The following is a 24,548-nucleotide window of genomic DNA, read 5'->3' as shown; positions in this document are numbered from 1 at the left end:
TCGTTGCTAGACAACCATTTTCAGGTCTCACCATAGATTTTCAAGTAGATTTAAGTCAAAACTGTAACTCGGCCACTCAGGAACATTCACTGTCTTCTTGGTAAGCAACTCCAGTGTAGATTTGGCCTTGTGTTTTAGGTTATTGTCCTGCTGAAAGGTGAATTCATCTCCCAGTGTCTGGTGGAAAGCAGACTGAACCAGGTTTTACTGTAGGACTTGGCCTGTGCTTAGCTCTATTCCATTACTTTTTGATCCTGAAAAACAATCCCAGTCCTTAAACAATTACCCATAACATGATGCAGCCACCACTATGTATGAAGATATGGAGAGTGGTACTCAGTAATGTGTTGCATTGGATTTGCCCCAAACATACAGTAACACTTTGTATTCAGGACAAATTGATGAGGGGGAAAAAAATATTTACTCCATTTTAGAATAAGGCTGTAATGCAACAAAATGTGGAAAAAGTCAAGGGGTCTGAATACTTTCCGAAGTCTCTGTACATAGTTTTTGTCAGCTGGCTTTGTCTTAAGCTGAAGTGTTACCTCAGCTTCTTCACTATCATGCATTAGAATAACCTCCCCTCACTTCCTCATCATTGATTGCTGCCACATGTTTTGGAATATTACTTTAGTGCCTTGTTGCAAACAGGATGCATGTTTTGGAATATTTTTATGCTGTACAGGCTTCCTTCCTGTCACTCTGTCATTTAGGTTAGTATTGTGGAGTAACTACAATGTTGTTGATCCATCCTCAGTTCTCTCCTATCACAGCCATTAAACTCTGTAACTGTTTTAAAGTCACCATTCGGCTCACGGTGAAATCCCTGAATTGTTTCCTTCCTCTCCGGCAACTGAGTTAGCAATGACGCCTTTATCTTTGTAGTGACTGGGTGTATTGATACATCATCCAAAGTGTAATTAATAATTTCACCATGCTCAAAAGGGATATTCAATATCAGATTTTTATATTTTAACTAATCTACCAATGGGTGCCCTTCTTTACGAGGCATTGGAAAACCTCCCTGGTCTTTGTGGTTGAGACTGTGTTTGAAATCCACTGCTGAGGGACCTTTAAAGATAATTATGTGTGGGGTACAGAGATGAGGTATTCCATGCAACTTATTATGTGACTTGTTTAGCAAATTTTTACTCCTGAACTTATTTAGGCTTGTCATAAGACTTTTCAGTTTTTATTTATTTTGTAAAAATATCTAAAAACATAATTGCACTTTGACATTATGAGTTATTGTGCATAGGCCAGTGACACACAGTCTCAATTTAATATGTTTTAAAATCAGGATATAAAACAGCAAAGTGCTGAATAAGTCAATGGGTGTGAATACATACTGAAGGCACTGTAGCTACCTCAATGACCTTTCACCCCTGCACATCGACTCGGTACTAGTACTCCCTGTATATAGTCATGTTATTATCTACTTCCTGTATATAACCATGTTATTTTCTACTTCCTGTATAGAGCCATGTTATTTTCTACTTCCTGTATATAGTCATGTTATTTTCTACTTCCTGTATATAATCATGTTATTTTCTACTTCCTGTATATAGCCATGTTATTTTCTACTTCCTGTATAGAGCCATGTTATTTTCTACTTCCTGTACAGAGCCATGTTATTTTCTACTTCCTGTATATAGCCATGTTATTTTCTACTTCCTGTATAGAGCCATGTTATTTTCTACTTCCTGTATAGAGCCATGTTACTTTCTACTTCCTGTATAGAGCCATGTTATTTTCTACTTCCTGTATAGAGCCATGTTATTTTTAACTCGTTATTGGTATTTGTTATTCACTGTGTATTTATTCCTTGTCACTATTTCTGTTATTATTTGTATGTTTTTGAATCTTTAACTTTAACTCTGCATTGTAAGTAAGCATTTTTACTGTTAGTCTACACCTGCACCGAAGCATGTCACAAATACAATTTCATTTGATTTAAATACAGTGGGACTTTGTTTTTGTCTCTAGAAAATGTTCCTGAAGAAAATATACATGCTTGCTTCAACTGCCTAAAGTTATTTTATGTCTGTGTTCCAGAGCTGTACTTCCTGTCTGAGGGCCCAGAGTCGTACCACTACCTGAGTCAGTCTGGCTGTGTGAAGGACAGGAGTCTAGATGACCTGCATCTCTACGACAGCGTTATGGTGAGGCTGGTTGTACCTTCACACGCTGCCACCAGAGGGCGTAATAACCCAGTAGAATAACCACAGTCCCATCAGACTGTGTGCAGATTATGGGCCTGTATTCAACAACCGTCTCAAGAGTTAAAATGCCAATTTAACCTCTTTTAAGATCAGGTACTCTCTGTTCGTGTAATTTTATTCATTATGATCTGTATCCTACAGCACTCCTACTCTGAGATACTTTTGAACACGGGCCCTGCAGCATGTATTATTCAGTCTGTTCAGTAGGTCTCTCAACCAGTCTGCGTTCAGCAGGTCTCTCAACCAGTCTGCGTTCAGCAGGTCTCTCAACCAGTCTGCGTTCAGCAGGTCTCTCAACCAGTCTGTGTTCAGCAGGTCTCTCAACCAGTCTGTGTTCAGCAGGTCTCTCAACCAGTCTGTGTTCAGCAGGTCTCTCAACCAGTCTGTGTTCAGCAGGTCTCTCAACCAGTCTGCGTTCAGCAGGTCTCTCAACCAGTCTGCGTTCAGCAGGTCTCTCAACCAGTCTGTGTTCAGCAGGTCTCTCAACCAGTCTGTGTTCAGCAGGTCTCTCAACCAGTCTGTGTTCAGCAGGTCTCTCAGCCAGTCTGTGTTTAGCAGGTCTCTCAACCAGTCTGTGTTCAGTAGGTCTCTCAACCAGTCTGTGTTCAGCAGGTCTCTCAACCAGTCTGTGTTCAGCAGGTCTCTCAACCAGTCTGTGTTCAGCAGGTCTCTCAACCAGTCTGTGTTCAGTAGGTCTCTCAACCAGTCTGTGTTCAGCAGGTCTCTCAACCAGTCTGTGTTCAGCAGGTCTCTCAACCAGTCTGTGTTCAGCAGGTCTCTCAACCAGTCTGTGTTTAGTAGGTCTCTCAATCAGTCTGTGTTTAGTAGGTCTCTCAACCAGTCTCTGTCTCTGCTGCCACCAGGAGGCTCTGAAGGTGATGCAGTTCAGCGAGGAGGAGATACGTGACGTCTTCAAGCTGCTGTCTGCTGTTCTTCTGATGGGGAACATAGAGTTCATGACTGCAGGAGGAGCACAAATCACATCCAAAGGAGGTGAGAGGGAGGAGAAGAGAGGGGGAGGAGAAGGGAGGGAGGGGAGGGGAGATGGGAGGGGAGATGGGAGGGGAGGGAGGGGAGATGGGAGGTGAGGGAGGGAGGGGAGATGGGAGTTGAGGGAGGGAAGGAGAGAGGGGAGGGGAGAGGAGAGGGAGGGAAGAAGGGGAGAAGGGAGGAGAGGAGAGGAGAGGGGAAAGGAGGAGAGGGTAGAGGAGGGGGGAGTGAGAAGAGAGGGAGGGAGGGGTAGAGGAGAAGAGGGAAGGAAGGAAGGAAGGGAGAGAGAGGGAGGGACGAAGGGAGGGGAAAGGAGAGGAAGTGAGGGGAGGCTATTCTAATGCATGATAGTGAAAAAGCTGAGAACATTTCAGTTAAGACAAAGCCAGCTGACAAAAACTATGTACAGCGCCTTCAGAAAGAATTCAGAAACCTTGACTTTTTACACATTTTGTTACATTACAGCCTTATTCTAAAATGGATTAAATTATTCATTTTCCTCATCAATCTACACACAATAACCCAAAATGTCAAAGTCAAAACAGGTTTTCAGAAATTTTATAAATACCTGATTTACAAAAGTATTCAGACCCTTTGCTTTGAGACTCGAAATTGAGCTCAGGTGCATCCTGTTTCCATTGATCATCCTTGAGATGTTTCTACAACTTGATCGGAGTCCACCTGTGGTAAATTCAATTGATTGGACATGATTGGGAAAAGGCACACACCTGTCTATATCAGGTCACACAGTTGACAGTGCATGTCAGAGCAAAAACCAAGCCATGAGGTCGAAGGAATTGTCCGTAGAGCACCGAGACAGGATTGTGTCGAGGCACAGATCTGGGGAAGGGTACCAAAACATTTCTGCAGCATTGAAGGTCCCCAAGAACACAGTGGCCTCCATCATTCTGAAATGGAAGAAGTTCAGAACCAGCAAGACACTTCCTAGAGCTGGCTGTCCGGCCAAACTGAGCATACCACCCCCTATTACCCCCCTATTACCCTCCAAACCACCCCCTATTACCCCATCCACCCCATACCACCCCCCATACCACCCCCCATACCACCACCTATTACCCCGCTATTACCCTCCAAACCACCCCCTATTACCCCATCCACCCCATACCACCCCCCATACCACCCCCCATACCACCACCTATTACCCCGCTATTACCCTCCAAACCACCCCCTATTACCCCTATTACCCTCCAAACCACCCCATACCACCCCCATACCCCCCCATACCACCCCCATACCACCCCCATACCACCCCATACCACCCCCATACCACCCCCATACCACCCCATTCACCCCCATACCACCCCATTCACCCCCATACCACCGCCATACCACCCCCCATAGCACCCCATACCACCCCATTCACCCCCATACCACCCCCCATACCACCCCCATACCACCCCCCATACCACCCCCATACCACCCCCATACTACCCCATACCACCCCCATACCACCCCCCATACCACCCCATACCACCCCCATACCACCCCCATACCACCCCATACCACCCCCATACCACCCCCCATACCACCCCCATACCACCCCCATACCACCCCATACCACCCCCATACCACCCCCCATACCACCCCATACCACCCCCATACATCTCTCCAGTGGTCAGTAACATATCTGTCTGTCTCTCTAGTGGTCAGTAACATATCTGTCTGTCTCTCCAGTGGTCAGTAACATATCTGTCTGTCTGTCTCTCTCCCCAGTGGTCAGTAACATATCTGTCTGTCTCTCCAGTGGTCAGTAACATATCTGTCTGTCTCTCCAGTGGTCAGTAATATCTGTCTGTCTCCCCAGTGGTCAGTAACGTATCTGTCTGTCTCCCCAGTGGTCAGTAATATCTGTCTGTCTCTCCAGTGGTCAGTAATATCTGTCTGTCTCCCCAGTGGTCAGTAACGTATCTGTCTGTCTCCCCAGTGGTCAGTAATATCTGTCTGTCTCTCCAGTGGTCAGTAATATCTGTCTGTCTCCCCAGTGGTCAGTAATATCTGTCTGTCTCTCCAGTGGTCAGTAATATCTGTCTGTCTCCCCAATGGTCAGTAATATCTGTCTGTCTCCCCAGTGGTCAGTAATATCTGTCTGTCTCCCCAGTGGTCAGTAATGTCAGTGATCTGTTGGGCCTGGACTCGTTCCAACTGTCTGAGGTTCTGACCCAGAGGTCCATGATCCTGAGAGGAGAGGAGATCTGTTCACCCCTCACTGTGGAACAGGTAAGAGCCCTGCCCCTCTGCCTCTCCCTGACTGGCCCTACTGGCCCTACTGCCCCTCTGCCTCTCCCTGACTGGCCCTACTGCCCCTCTGCCTCTCCCTGACTGGCCCTACTGGCCCTACTGCCCCTCTGCCTCTCCCTGACTGGCCCTACAGGCCCTACTGCCCCTCTGCCTCTCCCTGACTGGCCCTACTGGCCCTACAGGCCCTACTGCCCCTCTGCCTCTCCCTGACTGGCCCTACTGGCCCTACTGCCCCTCTGCCTCTCCCTGACTGGCCCTACTGGCCCTACTGCCCCTCTGCCTCTCCCTAACTGGCCCTACTGGCCCTACTGGCCCTCTGCCTCTCCCTGACTGGCCCTACTGGCCCTACTGGCCCTACTGGCCCTACTGCCCCTCTGCCTCTCCCTGACTGGCCCTACTGGCCCTACTGGCCCTACTGGCCCTACTGCCCCTCTGCCTCTCCCTGACTGGCCCTAATGGCCCTACTGGCCCTACTGGCCCTCTGCCTCTCCCTGACTGGCCCTACTGGCCCTACTGGCCCTACTGGCCCTACTGCCCCTCTGCCTCTCCCTAACTGGCCCTACTGGCCCTACTGGCCCTCTGCCTCTCCCTGACAGGCCCTACTGGCCCTACAGGCCCTACTGCCCCTCTGCCTCTCCCTGACTGGCCCTACTGGCCCTACTGGCCCTACTGGCCCTACTGGCCCTACTGCCCCTCTGCCTCTCCCTGACTGGCCCTACTGGCCCTACTGGCCCTACTGGCCCTACTGGCCCTACAGGCCCTACTGCCCCTCTGCCTCTCCCTGACTGGCCCTACAGGCCCTACTGCCCCTCTACCTCTCCCTGACTGGTCCTACTGGCCCTACAGGCCCTACTGCCTCTCCCTGACAGGCCCTACTGGCCCTACTGGTCCTACTGGCCCTACAGGCCCTACTGCCTCTCCCTGACTAGCCCTACTGGCTCTACTGGCCCTACTGGTCCTACTGGCCCTACAGGCCCTACTGCCTCTCCCTGACTGGCCCTACTGGCCCTACTGCCCCTCTGCCTCTCCCTGACTGGCCCTACAGGCCCTACTGGCCCTCTGCCTCTCCCTGACTGGCCCTACAGGCCCTACTGGTCCTACTGGCCCTAACCTCTCACACCTACTCCTGGCTAACTAATACCCCTTTCTTTCATACTACTGAGCCAAGCCCAGCTGTACAGTCGTGGCCAAAAGTTTTGAGAATGACACAAATCTTCATTTCCACAAAGTTTGCTGCTTCAGTGTCTTTAGATATTTTTGTCAGATGTTACTATGGAAAACTGAAGTATAATTACAAGCATTTCATAAGTGTTAAAGGCTTTTATTGACAATTACATGAAGTTGATGCAAAGAGTCAATATTTGCAGTGTTGACCCTTCTTTTTCAAGACCTCTGCAATCCGCCCTGGCATGCTGTCAATTAACTTCTGGGCCACATCCTGACTGATGGCAGCCCATTCTTGCATAATCAATGCTTGGAGTTTGTTCGAATTTGTGGGTTTTTGTTTGTCCACCCGCCTCTTGAGGATTGACCACAACTTCTCAATGGGATTAAGGTCTGGGGAGTTTCCTGGCCATGGACCCAAAATATCGATGTTTTGTTCCCCGAGCCACTTAGTTATGGCAAGGTGCTCCATCATGCTGGAAAAGGCATTGTTCGTCACCAAACTGTTCCTGGATGGTTGGGAGAAGTTGCTCTCGGAGGATGCGTTGGTACCATTCTTTATTCATGGCTGTGTTCTTAGGCCAAATTGTGAGTGAGCCCACTCCCTTGGCTGAGAAGCAACCCCACACATGAATGGTCTCAGGATGCTTTACTGTTGGCATGACACAGGACTGATGGTAGCGCTCACCTTGTCTTCTCCGGACAAGCTTTTTTCCGGATGCCCCAAACAATCGGAAAGGGGATTCATCAGAGGAAATGACTTTACCCCAGTCCTCAGCAGTCCAATCCCTCTAACTTGTGCAGAATATCAGTCTGTCCCTGTTTTTCCTAGAGAGAGAAGTGGCTTCTTTGCTTCCCATCCTCCAAAAGTCTTCGTCTCACGGTGCGTGCAGATGCACTCACACCTGCCTGCTGCCATTCCTGAGCAAGCTCTGTACTGGTGGTGCCCCGATCCCGCAGCTGAATCAACTTTAGGAGACGGTCCTGGCGCTTGCTGGACTTTCTTTGCGCCCTGAAGCCTTCTTCACAATAATTGAACCGCTCTCCTTGAAGTTCTTGATAATCCAATAAATGGTTGATTCAGGTGCAATCTTACTGGCAGCAATATCCTTGCCTGTGAAGCTCTTTTTGTGCAAAGCAATGATGACGGCACGTGTTTCCTTGCAGGTAACCATGGTTGACAGAGGAAGAACAATGATTCCAAGCACCACCCTCCTTTTGAAGCGTCCAGTCTGTTATTCGAACTCAATCAGCATGACAGAGTGATCTCCAGCCTTGTCCTCGTCAGCACTCACACCTGTGTTAACGAGAGAATCACTGACATCGCTGGTCCTTTTGTGGCAGGGCTGAAATGCAGTGGAAATGTTTTTGGGGGGGATTCAGTTCATTTGCATGGCAAAGAGGGACTTTGCAATGAATTGCAATTCATCTGATCACTCTTCATAACATGCTGGAGTATATGCAAATTGCCATCATACAAACTGAGGCAGCAGACTTTGTAAAAATTAATATTTGTGTCATTCTCAAAACTTTTGGCCACGACTGTACACCTACAGCTCATCCCTTGGCAGCAGTACTGTAGGCTACTTACTGTACTGTATTGGCCTTGCTGGAACCATGCTGGAAAGGACAATGGGAAAGGAAAACAACCTCTCTCTCTCTCTCCCCCATGCCTGCCTCTCTCTCTCTATCCTCCATGCCTGCCTCTCTCTCTCTCTCCCCCATGCCTGCCTCTCTCTCTACCCCCCATGCCTGCCTCTCTCTCTCTCCTCCATGCCTGCCTCTCTCTCTCTCTCCTCCATGCCTGCCTCTCTCTCTCTCTCCTCCATGCCTGCCTCTCTCTCTCTCTCCCCCATGCCTGCCTCTCTCTCTTTGTTCCCTATGCCTGCCTCCCTCTCTCTCTGTCCCCCATGCCTGCCTCTCTCTCTATCCTCCATGCCTGCCTCTCTCTCTCTCCCCCATGCCTGCCTCTCTCTCTATCCTCCATGCCTGCCTCTCTCTCTCTATCCCCCATGCCTGCCTCTCTCTCTCTATCCCCATGCCTGCCTCTCTCTCTCTATCCCCCATGCCTGCCTCTCTCTCTCTATCCCCATGCCTGCCTCTCTCTCTCTATCCCCCATGCCTGCCTCTCTCTCTATCCTCCATGCCTGCCTCTCTCTCTCTCCCCCATGCCTGCCTCTCTCTCTTTGTTCCCTATGCCTGCCTCCCTCTCTCTCTGTCCCCCATGCCTGCCTTTCTCTCTGTTCCCCATGCCTTGCCTCTCTCTCTCTGTCCCCCATGCCTGCCTCTCTCTCTCTGTCCCCCATGCCTGCCTCTCTCTCTCTCTCCCCCATGCCTGCCTCTCTCTCTCTGTTCCCTATGCCTGCCTCTCTCTCTCTGTCCCCCATGCCTGCCTCTCTCTCTCTACCCCCATGCCTGCCTCTCTCTCTATCCCCCATGCCTGCCTCTCTCTCTCTACCCTCCATGCCTGCCTCTCTCTCTCTACCCCCCATGCCTGCCTCTCTCTCTCTACCCCCCATGCCTGCCTCTCTCTCTCTATCCTCCATGCCTGCCTCTCTCTCTCTATCCTCCATGCCTGCCTCTCTCTCTATCCTCCATGCCTGCCTCTCTCTCTCTCCCCCATGCCTGCCTCTCTCTCTATCCTCCATGCCTGCCTCTCTCTCTCTCCCCCATGCCTGCCTCTCTCTCTTTGTTCCCTATGCCTGCCTCCCTCTCTCTCTGTCCCCCATGCCTGCCTTTCTCTCTGTTCCCCATGCCTGCCTCTCTCTCTGTCCCCCATGCCTGCCTCTCTCTCTCTGTCCCCCATGCCTGCCTCTCTCTCTCTCTCTATCCCCCATGCCTGCCTCTCTCTCTCTACCCCCCATGCCTGCCTCTCTCTCTCTATCCCCCATGCCTGCCTCTCTCTCTCTACCCCCCATGCCTGCCTCTCTCTCTCTACCCCCCATGCCTGCCTCTCTCTCTCTATCCCCATGCCTGCCTCTCTCTCTCTACCCCCCATGCCTGCCTCTCTCTCTCTATCCCCCATGCCTGCCTCTCTCTCTCTATCCCCCATGCCTGCCTCTCTCTCTCTACCCCCCATGCCTGCCTCTCTCTCTCTACCCCCCATGCCTGCCTCTCTCTCTCTACCCCCCATGCCTGCCTCTCTCTCTCTACCCCCCATGCCTGCCTCTCTCTCTCTGCCCCCCATGCCTGCCTCTCTCTCTCTACCCCCCATGCCTGCCTCTCTCTCTCTACCCCCATGCCTGCCTCTCTCTCTCTACCCCCCATGCCTGCCTCTCTCTCTCTACTCCCCATGCCTGCCTCTCTCTCTCTACCCCCCATGCCTGCCTCTCTCTCTCTACCCCCCATGCCTGCCTCTCTCTCTCTATCCTCCATGCCTGCCTCTCTCTCTATCCTCCATGCCTGCCTCTCTCTCTCTCCCCCATGCCTGCCTCTCTCTCTATCCTCCATGCCTGCCTCTCTCTCTCTCCCCCATGCCTGCCTCCCTCTCTCTCTGTCCCCCATGCCTGCCTTTCTCTCTGTCCCCCATGCCTGCCTCTCTCTCTCTGTTCCCTATGCCTGCCTCTCTCTCTCTGTCCCCCATGCCTGCCTCTCTCTCTCTACACCCCATGCCTGCCTCTCTCTCTCTACCCCCCATGCCTGCCTCTCTCTCTATCCTCCATGCCTGCCTCTCTCTCTCTCCCCCATGCCTGCCTCCCTCTCTCTCTGTCCCCCATGCCTGCCTTTCTCTCTGTCCCCCATGCCTGCCTCTCTCTCTCTACCCCCCATGCCTGCCTCTCTCTCTCTACCCCCCATGCCTGCCTCTCTCTCTCTACCCCCCATGCCTGCCTCTCTCTCTCTACCCCCCATGCCTGCCTCTCTCTCTCTATCCCCCATGCCTGCCTCTCTCTCTCTACCCCCATGCCTGCCTCTCTCTCTCTACCCCCCATGCCTGCCTCTCTCTCTCTACCCCCCATGCCTGCCTCTCTCTCTCTACCCCCCATGCCTGCCTCTCTCTCTCTACCCCCCATGCCTGCCTCTCTCTCTCTACCCCCCATGCCTGCCTCTCTCTCTCTACCCCCCATGCCTGCCTCTCTCTCTCTATCCCCCATGCCTGCCTCTCTCTCTCTACCCCCATGCCTGCCTCTCTCTCTACCCCCCATGCCTGCCTCTCTCTCTCACCCCCCATGCCTGCCTCTCTCTCTCTACCCCCCATGCCTGCCTCTCTCTCTCTACCCCCCATGCCTGCCTCTCTCTCTCTACCCCCCATGCCTGCCTCTCTCTCTCTCTACCCCCCATGCCTGCCTCTCTCTCTCTACCCCCCATGCCTGCCTCTCTCTCTCTACCCCCCATGCCTGCCTCTCTCTCTACCCCCCATGCCTGCCTCTCTCTCTCTATCCCCCATGCCTGCCTCTCTCTCTCTACCCCCATGCCTGCCTCTCTCTCTCTACCCCCCATGCCTGCCTCTCTCTCTCTACCCCCCATGCCTGCCTCTCTCTCTCTCTACCCCCCATGCCTGCCTCTCTCTCTCTACCCCCCATGCCTGCCTCTCTCTCTCTACCCCCCATGCCTGCCTCTCTCTCTCTACCCCCCATGCCTGCCTCTCTCTCTCTACCCCCATGCCTGCCTCTCTCTCTCTACCCCCCATGCCTGCCTCTCTCTCTCTACCCCCCATGCCTGCCTCTCTCTCTCTACCCCCCATGCCTGCCTCTCTCTCTCTACCCCCCATGCCTGCCTCTCTCTCTCTATCCCCCATGCCTGCCTCTCTCTCTCTACCCCCCATGCCTGCCTCTCTCTCTCTACCCCCCATGCCTGCCTCTCTCTCTCTACCCCCATGCCTGCCTCTCTCTCTCTACCCCCCATGCCTGCCTCTCTCTCTCTACCCCCCATGCCTGCCTCTCTCTCTCTACCCCCCATGCCTGCCTCTCTCTCTCTACCCCCCATGCCTGCCTCTCTCTCTCTACCCCCCATGCCTGCCTCTCTCTCTCTACCCCCCATGCCTGCCTCTCTCTCTCTACCCCCCATGCCTGCCTCTCTCTCTCTGCCCCCCATGCCTGCCTCTCTCTCTCTACCCCCCATGCCTGCCTCTCTCTCTCTACCCCCCATGCCTGCCTCTCTCTCTCTACCCCCCATGCCTGCCTCTCTCTCTCTACCCCCCATGCCTGCCTCTCTCTCTCTACCCCCCATGCCTGCCTCTCTCTCTCTACCCCCCATGCCTGCCTCTCTCTCTCTATCCCCCATGCCTGCCTCTCTCTCTCTACCCCCATGCCTGCCTCTCTCTCTCTACCCCCCATGCCTGCCTCTCTCTCTCTACCCCCCATGCCTGCCTCTCTCTCTCTACCCCCCATGCCTGCCTCTCTCTCTCTACCCCCCATGCCTGCCTCTCTCTCTCTACCCCCCATGCCTGCCTCTCTCTCTCTACCCCCCATGCCTGCCTCTCTCTCTCTACCCCCATGCCTGCCTCTCTCTCTCTATCCCCCATGCCTGCCTCTCTCTCTCTACCCCCCATGCCTGCCTCTCTCTCTCTACCCCCCATGCCTGCCTCTCTCTCTCTACCCCCCATGCCTGCCTCTCTCTCTCTATCCCCCATGCCTGCCTCTCTCTCTCTAAATCCCTTGCGTGACTTTGCACCATTTCTTGTTCTTTCTTTCCAATTCCTAACAATAAAACCCAGTGATAATGATCTCCGTCAGTAACACAATAGAGGCTCAGACTGACCTACAGTAACACATCTTCTACACTAGGGGCAGTAACACATCTTCTACACTAGGGGCAGTAACACATCTTCTCCACTAGGGACAGTAACACATCTTCTCTACAAGGGACAGTAATACATCTTCTCTACTAGGGACAGTCTAACACATCTTCTCTACTAGGGACAGTAACACATCTTCTCTACTAGGGACAGTCTAACACATCTTCTCCACTAGGGACAGTCTAACACATCTTCTCTACAAGGGACAGTAACACATCTTCTCTACTAGGGACAGTCTAACACATCTTCTCTACTAGGGACAGTCTAACACATCTTCTCTACTAGGGACAGTCTAACACATCTTCTCCACTAAGGACAGTCTAACACATCTTCTCCACTAGGGACAGTCTAACATCTTCTCCACTAGGGACAGTCTAACACATCTTCTCCACTAGGGACAGTCTAACACATCTTCTCCACTAGGGACAGTCTAACACATCTTCTCTACAAGGGACAGTAACACATCTTCTCTACTAGGGACAGTCTAACACATCTTCTCTACTAGGGTCAGTAACACATCTTCTCCACTAGGGACAGTAACACATCTTCTCCACTATGGACAGTAACACATCTTCTCCACTAGGGACAGTAACACATCTTCTCTACTAGGGACAGTAACACATCTTCTCTACTAGGGACAGTAACACATCTTCTCTACTAGGGACAGTAACACATCTTCTCCACTAGGGACAGTAACACAACTTCTCCACTAGGGACAGTAACACATCTTCTCCACTAGGGACAGTAACACATCTTCTCTACTAGGGACAGTAACACATCTTCTCTACAAGGGACAGTAATACATCTTCTCTACTAGGGACAGTCTAACACATCTTCTCTACTAGGGACAGTAACACATCTTCTCCACTAGGGACAGTCTAACACATCTTCTCCACTAGGGACAGTCTAACACATCTTCTCCACTAGGGACAGTAACACATCTTCTCCACTAGGGACAGTCTAACACATCTTCTCCACTAGGGACAGTCTAACACATCTTCTCCACTAGGGACAGTAACACATCTTCTCCACTAGGGACAGTAACACATCTTCTCTACTAGGGACAGTAACACATCTTCTCCACTAGGGACAGTAACACATCTTCTCTACTAGGGACAGTAACACATCTTCTCCACTAGGGACAGTCTTACACATCTTCTCTACTAGGGACAGTAACACATCTTCTCCACTAGGGACAGTCTAACACATCTTCTCCACTAGGGACATTAACACATCTTCTCTACTAGGGACAGTAACATATCTTCTCTACTAGGGACAGTAACACATCTTCTCTACTAGGGACAGTAACACATCTTCTCTACTAGGGACAGTAACTCATCTTCTCCACTAGGGACAGTAACACATTTTCTCTGCTAGGGACTGTATCTCGTCTTCTCCACTAGGGACAGTCTAACACGTCTTCTCTTCTAGGGACAGTAACACATCTTCTCCACTAATGACAGTAGCACATCTTCTCTACTAGGGACTGTAACACATCTTCTCCACTAGGGACAGTCTAGCACATCTTCTCTACTAGGGACAGTCTAACACGTCTTCGCTACTAGGGACAGTAACACATCTTCTCCACTAGGGGACAGTAACACATCTTCTCTACTAGGGACAGTCTAACACATCTTCTCCACTTGGGACAGTCTAACACATCTTCTCTACAAGGGACAGTAACACATCTTCTCTAGTAGGGACAGGCTTACACATCTTCTCTCACTAGGGACAGTAACACATCTTCTCTACTAGGGTCAGTCTAACACATCTTCTCCACTAGGGACAGTCTAACACATCTTCGCTACTAGGGACAGTCTAACACATCTTCTCTACTAGTGACAGTAACACATCTTCTCCACTAGGGACAGTCTAACACATCTTCTCCACTAGGGACAGTAACACATCTTCTCTACTAGGGACAGTCTAACACATCTTCTCTACTAGGGACAGTAACACATCTTCTCTACTAGGGACAGTCTAACACTTCTTCTCCACTAGGGACAGTCTAACACATCTTCTCCACTAGGGACAGTAACACATCTTCTCCACTAGGGACAGTCTAACACATCTTCTCTACTAGGGAGAGTAACACATCTTCTCTACTAGGGACAGTCTAACACATCTTCTCCACTAGGGACAGTCTAACACATCTTCTCTACTAGGGACAGTCTAACACATCTTCTCTACTAGGGACAGTAACACATCTTCTCCACTAGGGACAGTAACACATCTTCTCTACTAGGGACAGTAACACATCTTCTCCACTAGGGACAGTCTAACACATCTTCTCTACTAGGGACAGTCTAACACACAATTGGAAATGACATGGGACATAAGCAGAATTATTCTCATCGTTGGCTTCAATTGTCCAGACTACTGTCTCATTTGAATGAATATGTGAGAAATGTGATGTGTTCAGAGGTTAGATTTGAAATATATTTAAATATATTGTTGCATTTTCGGGTCTTTTCCAGCATCTATAGACCAATAGAAATCTTTGAGGTTTGAATTATGTTAAACTATTCGTCTTCGGAACTAAGAGTCTCATGCCCACGGAATGTCAATATGCAGACAGAGCCAGGGTAAGAAAGCTTTTCATGATTCAAACAAATAGCTCAGTCCAGACTATACCAGTATCTCTCTCTCTCTCCCTCTCCCTCTCCCTCTCCTCTCCCCTCTCCCTCTCCCTCTCCCTCTCTCTCGTCTCTGTCTCTGCTCTCCGTCTCTGTCTCTGTCTCTGTCTCTGTCTCTCTCTCTCTCTCTCTCTCTCTCTTATCCCCTATATAGTGCACTACTTTGGACCATGTTGGCCTCTGGTCAATGAGCCCTGGTCTATAGTAGTGCACTATATAGGGAATAGGGCTCTGGTCTATAGTAGTGCACTATATAGGGAATAGGGTGCCTTAGGGCTCTGGTCTACAGTAGTGCACTATATAGGGAATAGGGCTCTGGTCTATAGTAGTGCACTATATAGGGAATAGGGTGCCTTAGGGCTCTGGTCTATAGTAGTGCACTATATAGGGAATAGGGCTCTGGTCTATAGTAGTGTACTATATAGGGAATAGGGCTCTGGTCTATAGTAGTGCACTATATCGGGAATAGGGATCTGGTCTATAGTAGTGCACTATATAGGGAATAGGGCTCTGGTCTATAGTAGTGCACTATATAGGGAATAGGGCTCTGGTCTATAGTAGTGCACTATATCGGGAATAGGGCTCTGGTCTAAAGTAGTGCACTATATAGGGAATAGGGATCTGGTCTATAGTAGTGCACTATATAGGGAATGTCATTTGAGATGCAGACACAGTGGCCCTAACGTCTAACCCATATCCCTGGTCATAACCTGGACAAACAGCCATCCTACCGTCTAACCCATATCCCTGGTCATAACCTGGACAAACAGCAATCCTAACCCATATCCCTGGTCATAACCTGGACAAACAGCCATCCTACCGTCTAACCCATATCCCTGGTCATAACCTGGACAAACAGCCATCCTAACGTCTAACCCATATCCCTGGTCATAACCTGGACAAACAGCCATCCTAACCCATATCCCTGGTCATAACCTGGACAAACAGCCATCCTAACGTCTAACCCATATCCCTGGTCATAACCTGGACAAACAGCCATCCTACCGTCTAACCCATATCCCTGGTCATAACCTGGACAAACAGCCATCCGAACCCATATCCCTGGTTATAACCTGGACAAACAGCCATCCTAACCCATATCCCTGGTTATAACCTGGACAAACAGCCATCCTAACCCATATCCCTGGTCATAACCTGGACAAACAGCCATCCTACCGTCTAACCCATATCCCTGGTCATAACCTGGACAAACAGCCATCCTAACCCATATCCCTGGTCATAACCTGGACAAACAGCCATCCTAACCCATATCCCTGGTTATAACCTGGACAAACAGTCATTCCTCTGCTCTCTGATGGAGTTCCTGGAGCCACCAGTCCAGCTCTATTCTCTATTCAACATGGCTGCTGCTCCCACAGATGAATTACAGTCCTGCAACATTGTGGCCCTGCAATAGACTAGCATCCTGTCCAGGAGGTTACTTGTACATCAAGTTGTTAGCATAGGGATAATGTGTGCCAGGTTATCGGATAGGACAAGCTACAACCAGCTACAATCACGTGACATCCGAGAGCTGTCCAGTGACACGAGCATACCGGACGAGATAAACTACTTCTATGTTCGCTTCGAGGCAAATAACCTTGAAACATGCATGAGGGCACCAGCTGTACCGGAAGACTGTTTGATCATGATTCACTGACGTAGTTTAACTGGGGCCTAGAGATTCACTGACGTAGTATAACTGGGGCCTAGAGATTCACTGACGTAGTTTAACTGGGGCCTAGAGATTCACTGTTGACGTAGTTTAACTGGGGCCTAGAGATTCACTGACGTAGTTTAACTGGGGCCTAGAGATTCACTGATATAGTTTAACTGGGGCCTAGAGATTCACTGTTGATATAGTTTAACTGGGGCCTAGAGAGTCACTGACGTAGTTTAACTGGGGCCTAGAGATTCACTGTTGACGTAGTTTAACTGGGGCCTAGAGATTCACTGACGTAGTTTAACTGGGGCCTAGAGACTCACTGACGTAGTTTAACTGGGGCCTAGAGAGTCACTGACGTAGTTTAACTGGGGCCTAGAGAGTCACTGACATAGTTTAACTGGGGCCTAGAGATTCACTGTTTACGTAGTTTAACTGGGGCCTAGAGACTCACTGTTGATGTAGTTTAACTGGGGCCTAGAGAGTCACTGACATAGTTTAACTGGGGCCTAGAGATTCATTGTTGATGTAGTTTAACTGGGGCCTAGAGAGTCACTGACGTAGTTTAAATGGGGCCTAGAGAGTCACTGACGTAGTTTAACTGGGGCCTAGAGATTCACTGACGTAGTTTAACTGGGGCCTAGAGATTCACTGACGTAGTTTAACTGGGGCCTAGAGATTCACTGTTGACGTAGTTTAACTGGGGCCTAGAGAGTCACTGACATAGTTTAACTGGGGCCTAGAGAGTCACTGACGTAGTTTAACTGGGGCCTAGAGAGTCACTGACGTAGTTTAACTGGGGCCTAGAGATTCATTGTTGATGTAGTTTAACTGGGGCCTAGAGAGTCACTGACGTAGTTTAACTGGGGCCTAGAGATTCACTGACGTAGTTTAACTGGGGCCTAGAGAGTCACTGATGTAGTTTAACTGGGGCCTAGAGATTCACTGTTGATATAGTTTAACTGGGGCCTAGAGATTCACTGTTGACGTAGTTTAACTGGGGCCTAGAGAGTCACTGACATAGTTTAACTGGGGCCTAGAGAGTCACTGACGTAGTTTAACTGGGGCCTAGAGATTCACTGTTGATATAGTTTAACTGGGGCCTAGAGATTCACTGTTGACGTAGTTTAACTGGGGCCTAGAGAGTCACTGACATAGTTTAACTGGGGCCTAGAGAGTCACTGACGTAGTTTAACTGGGGCCTAGAGATTCATTGTTGATGTAGTTTAACTGGGGCCTAGAGAGTCACTGACGTAGTTTAACTGGGGCCTAGAGATTCATTGTTGATGTAGTTTAACTGGGGCCTAGAGAGTCACTGACGTAGTTTAACTGGGGCCTAGAGATTCATTGTTGATGTAGTTTAACTGGGGCCTAGAGAGTCACTGATGTAGTTTAACTGGGGCCTAGAGATTCACAGACGTAGTTTAACTGGGGCCTAGAGATTCACTGTTGATATAGTTTATATGGGGCCTAGAGATTCACTGTTGATATAGTTTAACTGGGGCCTAGAGATTCACTGACGTAGTTTAACTGGGGCCTAGAGATTCACTGACGCAATTTAACTGGGGCCTAGAGATTCACTGTTGACGTAGTTTAACTGGGGCCTAGAGATTCACTGTTGATATAGTTTAACTGGGGCCTAGAGAGTCACTGATGTAGTTTAACTGGGGCCTAGAGACTCACTGACGTAGTTTAACTGGGGCCTAGAGATTCAATGTTGATATAGTTTAACTGGGGCCTAGAGAGTCACTGACGTAGTTTAACTGGGGCCTAGAGATTCACTGTTGATATAGTTTAACTGGGGCCTAGAGATTCACTGTTGATATAGTTTAACTGGGGCCTAGAGATTCACTGACGTAGTTTAACTGGGGCCTAGAGAGTCACTGACATAGTTTAACTGGGGCCTAGAGATTCACTGTTGATATAGTTTAACTTGGGCCTAGAGATTCACTGACGTAGTTTAACTGGGGCCTAGAGACTCACTGACGTAGTTTAACTGGGGCCTAGAGATTCACTGTTTACGTAGTTTAACTGGGGCCTAGAGACTCACTGTTGACGTAGTTTAACTGGGGCCTAGAGAGTCACTGACGTAGTTTAACTGGGGCCTAGAGAGTCACTGACATAGTTTAACTGGGGCCTAGAGTGTCACTGTTGATATAGTTTAAATGGGGCCTAGAGATTCACTGACGTAGTTTAACTGGGGCCTAGAGAGTCACTGACGTAGTTTAACTGGGGCCTAGAGAGTCACTGATGTAGTTTAACTGGGGCCTAGAGATTCACTGTTGACGTTGTTTAACTGGGGCCTAGAGAGTCACTGACATAGTTTAACTGGGGCCTAGAGATTCACTGTTGATATAGTTTACATGGGGCCTAGAGAGTCACTGACGTAGTTTAACTGGGGCCTAGAGAGTCACTGACGTAGTTTAACTGGGGCCTAGAGAGTCACTGACGTAGTTTAACTGGGGCCTAGAGAGTCACTGACGTAGTTTAACTGGGGCCTAGAGATTCACTGTTGATATAGTTTAACTGGGGCCTAGAGAGTCACTGACGTAGTATAACTGGGGCCTAGAGAGTCACTGACGTGGTTTAACTGGGGCCTAGAGAGTCACTGTTGACGGATTAATATTCAGTGCACTGGTCAAAAGTAGTGCACTATAAAGGGGAGTAGGGCGATGTTTGGGACATAGCTGTACTTGTCTGGTTTGGCCTGTATATTAATTAAAACCCTTTCATTGTCTGATCATTTGATTGACAGGCGGTGGACTCTCGGGACTCGGTCGCCATGGCGTTGTACGCCCAGTCTTTCTCCTGGATCATCACACGGATCAACCAGAAGGTCAGAGGGAAGGACAACTTCAAGTCCATCGGCATCCTCGACATTTTCGGCTTCGAGAACTTTGAGGTAGCGTTTGTGTTTATAAAGTAATAGATCCTGCAGCATTTGAAGGAAGTTGGATTAGCCTGAGTGATGTTACTGGCCTGGTACCAGGCTAGGATAGTATGGTTCTGTTATAGATCTGGGTCCAGGCTAGGATAGTATGGTTCTGTTATAGACCTGGGACCAGGCTATAATAGTGTGGTTCTGTTATAGATCTGGGACCAGGCTAGGATAGTATGGTTCTGTTATAGATCTGGGACCAGGCTAGGATAGTATGGTTCTGTTATAGATCTGGGACCAGGCTAGGATAGTATGGTTCTGTTATAGATCTGGGACCAGGCTAGGATAGTATGGTTCTGTTATAGATCTGGGACCAGGCTAGGATAGTATGGTTCTGTTATAGATCTGGGACCAGGCTATAATAGTGTGGTTCTGTTATAGATCTGGGACCAGGCTAGGATAGTATGGTTCTGTTATAGATCTGGGACCAGGCTAGGATAGTATGGTTCCGTTATAGGTCTGGGACCAGGCTAGGATAGTATGGTTCTGTTATAGATCTGGGACCAGGCTAGGATAGTATGGTTCTGTTATAGATCTGGGACCAGGCTAGGATAGTATGGTTCTGTTATAGATCTGGGACCAGGCTAGGATAGTATGGTTCTGTTATAGATCTGGGACCAGGCTAGGATAGTATGGTTCTGTTATAGGTCTGGGACCAGGCTAGGATAGTATGGTTCTGTTATAGATCTGGGACCAGGCTAGGATAGTATGGTTCTGTTATAGATCTGGGACCAGGCTAGGATAGTATGGTTCTGTTATAGATCTGGGACCAGGCTAGGATAGTATGGTTCTGTTATAGATCTGGGACCAGGCTAGGATAGTTGGTAGTTAGCATATTGTTATAGTATATATTTCTGTTTCCTGCTAGGTATAGTATATATATTTCTAGGTATAGTATATATATTTCTAGGTATAGTATATATATTTCTAGGTATAGTATATATATTTCTCCTCCTGCAGGTGAACAGGTTTGAGCAGTTCAACATCAACTACGCCAACGAGAAGCTCCAGGAATACTTCAACAAACACATCTTCTCCCTGGAACAGCTGGAGTATAACAGGTTGGTTAATGGGACAGCTGGAGTATAACAGGTTGGTTAATGGGACAGCTGGAGTATAACAGGTTGGTTATCAGACGGTATAACAGGTTGGTTACCAGACGGTATAACAGGTTGGTTACCAGACGGTATAACAGGTTGGTTACCAGACGGTATAACAGGTTGGTTACCAGACGGTATAACAGGTTGGTTACCAGGTTGGTTATCAGACGGTATAACAGGTTGGTTACCAGACGGTATAACAGGTTGGTTACCAGACGGTATAACAGGTTGGTTATCAGACGGTATAACAGGTTGGTTATCAGACGGTATAACAGGTTGGTTATCAGACGGTATAACAGGTTGGTTATCAGACGGTATAACAGGTTGGTTACCAGACGGTATAACAGGTTGGTTACCAGACGGTATAACAGGTTGGTTACCAGACGGTATAACAGGTTGGTTACCAGACGGTATAACAGGTTGGTTACAGACGGTATAACAGGTTGGTTATCAGACGGTATAACAGGTTGGTTACCAGACGGTATAACAGGTTGGTTACCAGACGGTATAACAGGTTGGTTATCAGACGGTATAACAGGTTGGTTATCAGACGGTATAACAGGTTGGTTATCAGACGGTATAACAGGTTGGTTACCAGACGGTATAACAGGTTGGTTACCAGACGGTATAACAGGTTGGTTATCAGACGGTATAACAGGTTGGTTACCAGACAGTATAACAGGTTGGTTATCAGACGGTATAACAGGTTGGTTACCAGACGGTATAACAGGTTGGTTACCAGACGGTATAACAGGTTGGTTATCAGACGGTATAACAGGTTGGTTACCAGACGGTATAACAGGTTGGTTATCAGACGGTATAACAGGTTGGTTATCAGACGGTATAACAGGTTGGTTATCAGACGGTATAACAGGTTGGTTACCAGACGGTATAACAGGTTGGTTACCAGACGGTATAACAGGTTGGTTATCAGACGGTATAACAGGTTGGTTACCAGACGGTATAACAGGTTGGTTACCAGACGGTATAACAGGTTGGTTACCAGACGGTATAACAGGTTGGTTACCAGACGGTATAACAGGTTGGTTACCAGACGGTATAACAGGTTGGTTATCAGACGGTATAACAGGTTGGTTACCAGACGGTATAACAGGTTGGTTACCAGACGGTATAACAGGTTGGTTATCAGACGGTATAACAGGTTGGTTACCAGACGGTATAACAGGTTGGTTATCAGACGGTATAACAGGTTGGTTACCAGACGGTATAACAGGTTGGTTACCAGACGGTATAACAGGTTGGTTACCAGACGGTATAACAGGTTGGTTATCAGACGGTATAACAGGTTGGTTACCAGACGGTATAACAGGTTGGTTACCAGACGGTATAACAGGTTGGTTATCAGACGGTATAACAGGTTGGTTACCAGACGGTATAACAGGTTGGTTACCAGGTTGGTTATCAGACGGTATAACAGGTTGGTTACCAGACGGTATAACAGGTTGGTTACCAGACGGTATAACAGGTTGGTTATCAGACGGTATAACAGGTTGGTTACCAGACGGTATAACAGGTTGGTTACCAGACGGTATAACAGGTTGGTTATCAGACGGTATAACAGGTTGGTTATCAGACGGTATAACAGGTTGGTTATCAGACGGTATAACAGGTTGGTTACCAGACGGTATAACAGGTTGGTTACCAGACGGTATAACAGGTTGGTTACCAGACGGTATAACAGGTTGGTTACCAGACGGTATAACAGGTTGGTTATCAGACGGTATAACAGTTTGGTTACCAGACGGTATAACAGGTTGGTTAACAGGTTGGTTATCAGACGGTATAACAGGTTGGTTACCAGACGGTATAACAGGTTGGTTACCAGACGGTATAACAGGTTGGTTACCAGACGGTATAACAGGTTGGTTACCAGACGGTATAACAGGTTGGTTATCAGACGGTATAACAGGTTGGTTACCAGACGGTATAACAGGTTGGTTACCAGACGGTATAACAGGTTGGTTACCAGACGGTATAACAGGTTGGTTACCAGACGGTATAACAGGTTGGTTACCAGACGGTATAACAGGTTGGTTACCAGACGGTATAACAGGTTGGTTACCAGACGGTATAACAGGTTGGTTACCAGACGGTATAACAGGTTGGTTATCAGACGGTATAACAGGTTGGTTACCAGACGGTATAACAGGTTGGTTACCAGACGGTATAACAGGTTAGTTACCAGACATGTATGTGTCCCAAATTACATTTTATTCCCTATGTAGTGCACTATTTTAACAAACGGCCATACGGCTCTCACTATATAGGGAATTGAGTGCCATTTGGGACACAGCAAAGCAGCATCTTTGTTCCTATCTGGGGGTTCTTCCATGTTTTTCTAGAGGTACAGGCACGCTGCCAAATGTTTTAAATGGGACGACAGAAGCCTGGTCACAGCTCATTTCGTCACATGAACCTGTGGACAATACAACCATTGTCTCCCTAACTCACTGTTCATATTTGAGTTGTGTTGTTTCCTCAGAGAGGGGATCCAGTGGGAAGCTATAGACTGGAAGGAGAATGCAGAGTGTCTGGACCTCATAGAGAAGGTAGGTAGCAGACTAACGCCAACACTTACTGTAGGACAAGCCCCTCCTAAGACACCCACCTTACTATACTGACCAAGGCCACCCAGCACCCATCTCTATCTCTCTGTGTGAACTGTGCGAGGCTGAAGAAACAATAGTCTTGTTTTAGTCTCAGCGACTAACCTTCTTCCTTTTGTCCGTCAGAAACTGGGCATGTTGGCTCTGATCAACGAGGAGAGTCGCTTCCCTAAAGGCACCGACTACACCCTGCTAGAGAAACTACACAGTAGGCACGCTGTGAGTACACACACACACGCACACACACACACACAGACATACACACACAGACATACACACACGTACACACAGACATACATACACACACACACACACACACACACACACACACACACACACACACACACACACACACACACACACACACGTACACACAGACATACATACACACACACACACACACACACACACACACACACACACACACACACACACACACACACACACACACACACACACACACACGCGCACGCGCAGACACACACACACACACACAGACACACACACACACACACGCGCAGACACACACACACACAGACACACACAGACACACAGACACACACACACGTACACACACGTACACACAGACATACATACACACACACACACACACACGTACACACACACACACACGCACACACGTACACACACACACACACACACACACACAGACAGACACACACACATGTACACACACACACGCAGACACACACACACAGACTCACACACACGTACACACACACACACAGACACACACATGTACACACACACACACACACACACACACACACACACACACACACACACACACACACACACACACACACACACTCTGCTCTAAAGGAAATGCTTTCCTCTCTAGCTAGCCCACGGACAGCTACAGTTTTTTACAATCACTTGGGCACTAATTTCATTTTTCAAAACTCTGATCAAAACATTGAATTGTAGATTCATATCTTTAAAGAAAACTTGCACTTGCAGAATCATTGGTTCAAATAACTCATTAATCATGAAATACCATAGAAACATTAATTTGGATCAGCCACACCCACAAGATACCGATAGTTTCACTGTGTAGTTGTTCGTACAATCATTAAATATTGTAGTACAAAATATGTGATGCATGTTTCATTATGGTACTACACGTAAATACATCACTGTAAAAGGACTAGTGGAGAGAAATACTACAGACACAGTGGAATCACTGAACAAAAT

General features: G+C 48.7%; 1 protein-coding gene across 1 annotated transcript in view; it reads left to right on the top strand.

The window, feature by feature from the left end:
- The window catches only part of LOC106586950 (unconventional myosin-X), a 265,626-nt gene that overhangs the window by 127,166 nt on the left and 113,912 nt on the right, over window positions 1-24,548 (top strand). The window contains exons 9-15 of the mRNA XM_082969251.1: window positions 2,056-2,162; window positions 3,086-3,215; window positions 5,332-5,450; window positions 19,424-19,570; window positions 20,567-20,667; window positions 23,210-23,276; window positions 23,460-23,552. Coding sequence (XP_082825377.1) covers window positions 2,056-2,162; window positions 3,086-3,215; window positions 5,332-5,450; window positions 19,424-19,570; window positions 20,567-20,667; window positions 23,210-23,276; window positions 23,460-23,552 — 764 coding nt within the window. The remainder of the gene's footprint in view (window positions 1-2,055; window positions 2,163-3,085; window positions 3,216-5,331; window positions 5,451-19,423; window positions 19,571-20,566; window positions 20,668-23,209; window positions 23,277-23,459; window positions 23,553-24,548) is intronic.

The sequence above is a fragment of the Salmo salar genome, chromosome 25 (assembly GCF_965601325.2).
Source record: "Salmo salar chromosome 25, fSalSal1, whole genome shotgun sequence".
Classification (NCBI taxonomy): Eukaryota; Metazoa; Chordata; class Actinopteri; order Salmoniformes; family Salmonidae; genus Salmo; species Salmo salar.
This window is presented reverse-complemented; position numbering and strand designations above follow the sequence as displayed.